The sequence below is a fragment of the Canis lupus genome, chromosome 20, assembly GCF_048164855.1.
Source record: "Canis lupus baileyi chromosome 20, mCanLup2.hap1, whole genome shotgun sequence".
NCBI lineage: Eukaryota > Metazoa > Chordata > Mammalia > Carnivora > Canidae > Canis > Canis lupus.
In genome coordinates, this window is record NC_132857.1 from 35,713,723 (window position 1) to 35,722,472 (window position 8,750).

At 57.3% G+C, this 8,750-nt stretch overlaps 1 protein-coding gene across 1 annotated transcript; it reads right to left on the reverse strand.

Annotated features, from left to right (window-relative positions):
- Positions 1-731: 731 nt before the first annotated feature.
- TMEM37 (transmembrane protein 37) lies at positions 732-6,835 on the reverse strand. The gene is made up of 2 exons (XM_072788920.1): positions 6,754-6,835; positions 732-1,587 (listed from the first exon to the last, which is right to left on the reverse strand). The coding sequence occupies exons 1-2, from the start codon at positions 6,772-6,774 to the stop codon at positions 1,015-1,017; spliced, it is 594 nt and encodes a 197-aa protein (XP_072645021.1). The 5' UTR covers positions 6,775-6,835; the 3' UTR covers positions 732-1,014.
- Between the last annotated feature and the right edge of the window lie 1,915 nt (positions 6,836-8,750).

Here is an 8,750-nt window from a genome sequence, read left to right on the forward strand (position 1 = left end):
GAAATGCACATCTGTGGGCAAGGATGGAAAACTCCACTGGTTCCTGGTCCCCTTCACCCGCACTCATCCCCCGGGCCGGCTGTTAATCATTACTCAAGGCCCTGCAAGTCCTCTTTACCCCTTGGAATTTAGCAGGTCCAGATCTGTGCTCTTTGGAAATGTGCTCTAAGATCAGAAGTGGTACCCTGAGGCTGTCCTGACACATCAGAAGCAGACACGCAGGCACGCTGGCCTCAGGGAGGACTGCCTTGGAGGGCTGGCGGCCACCCTGGGAAGCTTGCTGGAAGGGTTCAGGGCAGGGTCCCCACAGACAGGACAGCTGGCTGCTGGAGTCCACAGTTATTCAAAGATTACGCCCTCCTCACCCCTGCCCCAAAGGGCAGGGTTCAAAGAGAGTCAAATGGTTTGAAAACCTAGTATGTACAAAAAAAAAAAAAAAAAAAAAATCAAGGGAATCCTGAATTCTGCTTCCAAGCGTGACTGAAGCTACGGCAGGGCGATGGGCCCAAAGGCCCTTTGAGCTGGTGGAAGAGAAGTCTGAGGCACTGGCTGGATATGCTTAGCTGGAGGCATGATCCACTCTGGTCAACCCCAGGAGACCCCGGGGACCCGACAGCCCCCATCCTGGCACACAGTCAATAAAACAAGTGTCAGCTGGGCAGCCAGCCGGGCACCAGTTACCCACGCTGCTTCCCAATCTATTCCCATCCCAAGAAGAAGGATTCAAGGAAAAGGTTTTAAAATATGTTACTTCTTCTAAAATCAACATCCTAACAACTTGGCTAAGCCTGTGCAGCTGGTGGCACTGAGGCACCCTGGCCTCTGGCCCTGCAGGCCAGCTGCAAAGGCCACTGGGCTGATTGTGGCCAACCACCCAAAGGTTATTGGCTAAGCAGCAGCAGTTTCAAGGTCATTGTTCCGCCTTTACCCCCACCAGAGGTCACATGTTGGAAAAGTCGAATCTTGCCCACACTTTCATGTAGAACCTGATGTCCTCGGATGTAAGCAAGAGGCCTAAAATTTCCTTGGTTGGCCCCAGGGATGGGTGATGCTGTTGATGTGAAGCCCACTGATGGCATTCAGAAAGAAGAGGAAGGAGGCTGTGAACTCGCACCAGAACATCAGGGTGAAGCCAATGAGCGTAACGTGGTTCCAGAGGAGGATCACAAAACCCAGGAGCCCTCCAGAGGAGAGGACGAAAGAGACGAGGAGGAGGACGGAGCCCATGGCCCACTTGCGCCGCGAGTGGAGGTCCTCACACACCTGGGACACCATGAGGAGCTCTAGGCCCAAAATGGCGACCACCACGGCCAAGGCGCCCACGCTGCGGGCCAGGACCATGCCCACCACCAGCCCAGGCACACGGGCTTGACTCAGGTCTCTGAAGCAGTGTGGCCCCGTCTGGTTGGAAGACGTGCAGAAGTGCCAGAGCCCAAAGAGGCGGTCTTCAGCCAGCAGCCAGTGGCCATCGCAGATGGAGACGGAGGAGAGGACCAAGGCCAGAGCAGCACACACAATGATGAGGGCCCGGATGAAGGATTCCAAGAAGGGCCGCTGGGGCCTCCTCTGGGCCAGGAGCCTCTGGGCCTGGAAGACACCAGACAGCATGTCAGGGAGGGCCCGGCTCTACCCCTCCAACCTCTGCAGGGAAAACCCTTGACCATGTCCCCGTCTTCCCAAAGCCTCATTTTCAGCTGCAGTCTCCTTGCCCACCTTTGCAGGCAGCTTCTTTCCCAACTCCTCACCTTTCAGCCGACTCACCTTTCTTGGGGAGTCCTTCCCCTATTCCACCTGCTGCGTCCTCCATTCAAGACCTAGAAGCACTGCCTGTCCAACTATTCACCAGGCACGAAAGGTTCCCTGACCTTTCTTTCTTCAATGATCTTCATGAATAAGAAATCCAAATTCTACTGACCAGCAGGTTGGCAGATCCTAGTCTGTTCTGAATTCAGAAAACTTGTCAGGCCTGGCTCGTGTGACCTTGAGCTTGCAGTACCCCCTGGGTTTCTTTGTACACACGGCAAGAATCCCAGCACTGGATTATTAGTATTCTTTTTTTTTTTTTTTAAATTAGCATTCTAATACAAGGCTACATTCCCAGTACACTTCAGTTTTACCCTCATCTCCACCCAGCGGCTTCTGCATGTTCCAGACTCCATGTTATTACCTTGTTTTCCTTGGTACTGAAAGTGGTGTTTGCACTTTGCCCTTCAGTCTTGAACCTGCACCCCTCCCAGAGTTGGCCAATCAAGATGTCTGTCTAGAAGCTTCTGGGTGTGGGGAGGCCGCTGAGCCTCTAGTTTCAGCCCTGAAGGGTGCACCTGCCCCTTTCTTCTGCCAAGCTGGGCCAGACATCCAATGAGGTGTCCCTTATCTCATAGCTGCAGGACGCCACCCAGGCATGAGTTCTATCCCCAACCATAAAGCAAAAAAAAGAAAAGCATGTCAAAGAATCAAACTCCTTACCACTACCCACAAGCCCTGCACCTTCTGCCCTGCCTCGCTCTCCAACTTCACCCCCAGCACACTCTTCCTGGCCCCCTTGCTCTGACACAGCAGCCCTCTTTCCAGACCTAAGGATAAGCCTAGAACTTTCTTCCTCAGACCTACTGGCTCCTCCACCTGAAAACTTCTTCTCCAGGTTACCTCCTTTTCTCCATTCTTCATGTCTTAATGGAAATGTCCCTTTCTCACAGAGATCTTGCCTGCCTCCCTGACCCAAACCAAACCAGGACTCCTCCCGTCAGGCGCCGTTTTCTTCACTGTTCTGACCATAGTTGTACTTAGGAGGGCACGGCCTCCCAAGTAGGCACTGCTGCATCCCTGGTACATGGCACAGGTACTTGACCTGGGCATTCAGTGAGGCCCAGCGAGAGCTTGAGAAGCCACAGGAAAAATGGTCATTGCAAGCACTGTCACTTCCATCAGAAGCTCCCTTTAAATGAGTCTCCTACCTGGTCATAAATTACCCTTTACAGTGTATACAGAAGCAGCCCAGGTTACACTTCAGTTTGGGAGGCAAGCAAAGCAGGCAGCTCATGCGCAGCTCTCACTGCTGGGAAACTGAACAGGGACTATGAGGTGCACCTTATACCATGTGCAAATGGAAGCTTCCAGAGGCAAGTCGGTAACACCTCTCAGTGAGGGACAGAAAGCAAAGCCATGCTCCTGGGAGACTCCTGTGGTCAGAGCCCCAGCAGGAACATCAGGGCGCCTGCTAACCTGTCCATCGGAGCAGAAGCTACTGCTAAATCTCAGCCCCCCTACCCTCACCCCGCCCCATACACGAATAAGGACCTGGTTTGTTTTCAGCACTTCTGCCTAAGCAGGGACCTGTTTTACTCAAACCTGTGAGGTGGGGAGAGCAGGGAGCTCCACAGGGGGTGTGTAAAGAGGGAAACTATGTCATGCAGAGGTCAGATGACTTCCCCCAAGATCACTCACCTAAATCACAAAGCTTGTTCCGGCTTCCTGGACAACTGAATAATGTGCAGGGTGCGGGATGCATTCAGCCAATAAAAACTGACTAGGGCCTTCCAAGTATGGGGCATTCCTATCAGGGGCTCATTACTACTGGTGGGGAAAAGGAGTAGAGAGTACAGAGGGATGGATGCCGAGGCGGGATCAGGGCCCCAACTCACATCCCCAGACAAAAGTAGCCCAGGACCTTAGAAAGAACACTGTGGTGGAGTCGGCTGGGGTTCTCAAACTGTGACCCCCTGTTTGCTAAGCGGCCTCCAGGTGCTAAGTAGGGGGAGCAGGAGAAGCTGGGCTGGCCAGCTAGGATCACTTCCCTACTTCAACCACAACAGGTACTTCTTACCTGCTGGAGACACTGGTAGCCTAGGTGTCTGTGCTGGCTTTCATCAGAAAAAAACGGTTTTACTGCTAAGAAGCAAACTAAGGAAACCTTTGTCTACAAACCATTCAAGACCTTTGTCTTTGGGTGGCTTCTGAACCTCTGTGGCCCTGGGTTTCCCATCTACAAAATGAGAGTTAGCGACCCCTGCAGGAGAGTGGGAGCCACGAAGTTACCTGGCCAGGTTACAAGGCTCCTAGAAGTTGGTTGGTAAGGTCCTGGAATAGGAGAGCCCCAGAGGCAAGGCCCCAGTCAAGTCACAAAACACCAGAGGACCCAGGAACTAGAGAACAGGTATGCACTGTCCCTCACTTGGCCCCACCTGCCCTGGGCAGACTGGACTTTGGCCTCCAGTCCTTCAGACATCACACTGGGATCAAAGAGGAGCCAGTTCATGTCAGTTCATTTCTTCCCCCTCCCAACTTCAAAGCTGGCTTCATTTAAACTCTCTAATCAGCAAGAAAGCTCCCAAGGATTAAGTGAGATCATGTATGGAAAGGTGCTTGGGGGCCTACTGATAATATGACAACAATAATAACGCAGACTGGAGTCTTCATTCCTAACTACGCTGCACTACACTGGAGCTGCTCTGCTGGCTGTCAGTGACAGGGCCTGAACCACCTCCTGGAGGGGCGCAGGCGGCAGTGTGGTCAGTGGAAGGCCAATGCACAAGAGGAATCAAGACTGTCTAGTCCTGCCCCTGCCTGAGGGCCTCGGGCTTGGGGACCCGGGCCAAGACACTAATCTCTTCTCCATGAAAAAAATGTTTCTCTTTTCCATCTCTAACCCCGAATGATTTCTATGAGCTGTAGGACAGGGTCACTTGACACTCCTGGGCCACTGAGTCCAATCCCAAGGTCTTCTTTTTCTCTACACTCCTGGACCCCACCTGCTCCCCTCAACCCCCAGAGGCCCTGCTCACTATTCCTTCCTCACATCCCCAGCCCTCCCTCCCATACTTGCCTCTAGAATCACTGCCCACTCCGTGCAGGCCCAGGTCAGGCCCCTATCATGATCAACCAGAAGTATCTTTTTTTTTTTTTTTAAGATTATTTATTCACCAGAAAGACAGAGGCAGAGACACAGGCAGAGGCTCCATGTAGGGAGCCCAATGTGGGACTCCATCGCGGGACTCCAGGATCAGCCCTGGGCTGAAGGGAGGCGCCCAACCGCTGAGCCACCGGGGCGTCCCAACTAGAAATATCTTGGCCAGCTTCCTGCCACCATCCCTGGAACCATAGCCCACGCCTGCCTGCACCCCCCAGCCAGCCTGCTCTTGGCTATGCGTCCTCTGGCATGCAGGTATCCCCTTTCACTGGGTTTCCTCGCCTATACATGAAGATAGGGCATCTCCCTCCCAGTGGTGGTGGGTGGGTGGGTGGGGCTGGAATGAGTTATCACAAGAGCCTAGAACAGCCCCTGGCAGGGCTTTAAGGCGCTTCTGAAGAGCAGCAACCGCAGTCAGGCAGGGACAGCCTGGGGCGCGCCCCACCCCTGGGGCAGAGCCTCGGGGCCCCGCTCGCCCCTGCCCCCTCCCGCTCCGCCACCACCGAGGCCCCCCACCTGCTGCCAGTCTTCCAGGCCCCGCACACAACGCCCCGCCCATTAACCCAGCCTGCAGCTTTTGCACCTCTTAATTTAGCCCCCACTTCCCGATTGGTCTTCTAAATCCTTGTTTACAAGCCTCTCCGCAGCTGGACCGCGGGCTCCGGGAGGAGAGCGACCACACCCGGTCCCACCCTCCTCCCTCCCGGTCCCCTTCTCCCCAGGGGCTGTCCCGGACGCTCCCTCCTCGAGACTCCGCATTCTGGTCCCGAACAAAGAGGAGGGGCTCGCTGCGACCCGCCCCTGCTCCCCGAGCTGCCGCGCCCTGAGATGGGGTCTGGGGGTGCCCGGCGGGGAGGGTTTCTTGTTAGTAAAGAGTAGAAAGGGCAAGTAGGACTTGGAGTAAGAAGCCGAGCGCCGGACCTCGATTCTGTCGCTTGGCTGCCTGCGGTGGGCGGGCTACTTCCCTCCGAGCCTCAGTTATTTTGTCCATAAACTGGGTGAAAGCGCACGTAGGGGGGTCGGTGTTGGGGCAGGGGTGGAGGCTGGGCGTTTGCACCCAGAGTCAGCGCGCCTCTCTGGGCCTCTCTGGGCCTCTCTGGTCGTTAGGACGGTGGGGCCAGGAGACTCGGACCGGGCGGGCCGGGAACCGCCTCCTCGGGGAAGCGGCTGGCTCGCAGGGGACCCGGCGGTCCCGCCACCAAGTTGCCTTTGGACGGCAGCGCGCCCAGGGGACGCGGCAGGAACCGGCAGCTTTCTCCGCCAACAAAAACATCTTCTCCCAGTCTGAGACCTCGAGCCTTCGGGGGGATGCGGCTCCCTTGCCTCCCGGCAGCTTTTCTCTTAAGCATCCGCGCGCCCCGCGAGTGGGTCCCCGCCCCGGCACCCCAGAAGCGTCTGGGAGACGGTGTTTCTAGCCCCTGCCCAGAAAGTTCTTCTGGCAAATCCTCACCTTACATAAGACAAGCCTCCCTTTTGCAAGTGGACTGTGTCCATCCTCCACCCCGGACGCGCCTCTCCTTCTTAAAAAGGAGGGACCCCCCATGGTTACTGGGGACCCCAAAGAGAAGCAGAAAAATGCCCCCTAAGAAGCTTGGGAGCCACGGCCGCGAGCAGAGGCCCTAGGAGACCGCGCGCAGGGGGCCCTGGGGTCGGGGAGCGGGCTCCCCCAAGTTGCTTCCCGCCCACTTTCCTCCGCACCCCGCAAGCTTGCAACCGAGGGCGGGCACCACGGGGCACTGGGCCCCCGCGCGCCCACCCCGCCGCGGCTGGGCCCGGCTCCGCGCGCAAAGTCCGCTCCCGCCTCCCGAGGGGCGCAGCCCGCGCGGCGCCGCGGGGCCCCGGGTTACCTGCACGGCGATGGCCGTCATGCTGCGCCCGCCCCGGCCGCGCTCCGGCCCGCGCCCTCCAGCGGCTCTGCGGCGGCCGCGCCAGCTCGGGGCCCGGACCTCTCCCCGGGGGCGGGGCGGGGAGGCGGGGGGCGGGGCGGGGCGGGGCGGGGGGCGACCCGAGCGGAGCCGGGGAGCCCGGGAGCCCGGGGCGGGCGCGGCTCGCTTTACGCTGAGTCAGCGCGGGCGGCGCGGAGGAGCCCCGGGCAGGGGCGGGGAGGGAGGGCGCGGGACGGGGTGGGGGGGCAGGGTCCCCCGGGGCCGAGGGCGGAGGACCCGCGGGGACCACCTCCCCGGGGCCCGGATTCCTCGAGGGAGGGCGGGCCGGCGCCGGGGGAGTCGGTTCCGGGCCCGGCTTGTCCGGAAGAGGCCGTGAGGTCCGGAGGGTCTAGGCCCGGGCCCGGTTCTGCTGCCTTCGGCACCCGCTGTGTGGCCTTGGGCTGCTCGTTTAACGTCTCTGAGCCAGGGGCAAGGAAGAAAGTATCTGTGAAAGGTCGGGGTCTTGCAGGCCCTCAGTAAGTGTAAAGGGGAGGGGACCTTCACAGGGCAACCCTGGCCACCCTTTTTCTCTGCCCTGAAGGGGGGTTGTACAAACCGGCCCCCTTCCTGGCTTCAGGGATCACCGAAAAGGCAAATAGGACGAAACAGAGGTCGTTGTGCTTCCTTGACTTTTGATGGGGACTGAGTTCGAGAGGAGACCGCCCTAAGTCCCCACACCGAAAAGAAGTGGGAGGCGGGAGAGGGTCCAAGGGCAACAGATGCCAACTAAGACCCTCCTTTCTCTCCTCAGGTGTAGGGGGGGGGTGTTGATGAGGAGGGAGACCTCTGCTTGGGGAAAAGCAAGATCCTCTTTCCCCTTAACCAAATGGAGAAATTAAATTATTTGGCTCAATTAGGCAGGCAGCTTCCCTGTGACTTTACCCGAGGACCTTCAAAATAGCTACACTTCTTCCGGACCAGAGACTTTTCCAGCTGCTGAGAAGGAAACAAAACAAAACGAAAAGAAAAAAAAAAAAGCAACCACTAACAAAACCAGGGCACTTCTCTCTTTTCTAAGAGCCATGTTTTGAGAAAGGGGGAGAGTTATCACAGGTAGTCTGCATCTCCCAGTTAGATGTTGATTTGACTTCATTACTGCCAGAGAGACCTCATAAAATTCTTTATTTAACCCAGTGGACAGCCAGGACTGGACTTAACTGCCCATCCCCATCCGGTTTCACCTGTCCCACCATTCTGTACCAAAATCACCCAGAGGGTTTATTAAAACACAGATTGCTGGGCCTCGTCCCTCCAAATTTCCTTTTTTAAAAAAGATTATTTATTTATCAGAGACACAGATTGAGAGGCAGAGACATAGGCAGAGGGAGAAGCAGGCTCCCCGCAGGGAGCCTGACGCAAGACTTGATCCCAGGACCGCGGGATCATGACCTGAGCTGAAGGCAGCCGCTCAACCACTGAGCCCCCCAGGTGCCCCCTGTGTGTTTCTAACAGGGGGGCTGCTGCTGCTCCTGGTCTGGGAGCCGTGCTTGGAGGACTACTGAGCCAAGGCGAAGGGCAGCTGGCCAGGCCCAGCCATGTCAGCCCCTCTCTGCGGGGCGCCTTCCCTGCATGGCTCTCTCCTGCCTTCTCCCCCACTCACAGGTCCCAGAAGCCAGGTTCTCCTTCCTCCACAGCCCCGGGCTCTAGACAAGGGGCTCACACAGGGAAAGAGGAGCTGCCCTGTTAGGGATTCCCTTGCAAGACCCTAGGATGCTCTGTGGGAGGGACCTTCTGGGTTTCTGGGGCCTGAAGAATCTCACATGACCAGGAGGGGCGTGCCTGGCTGAGAATCAGGAACAATTGGCAGGTTGGGTGATCCCTGCCCATCGTGTGCCTCCGCGTGCCTTCTAAGGTTCCATGTGTGGTCAGGCATGTTTGGGGATATATTGCTGTTATACTTTCCTGGTAAGAATAGAAAG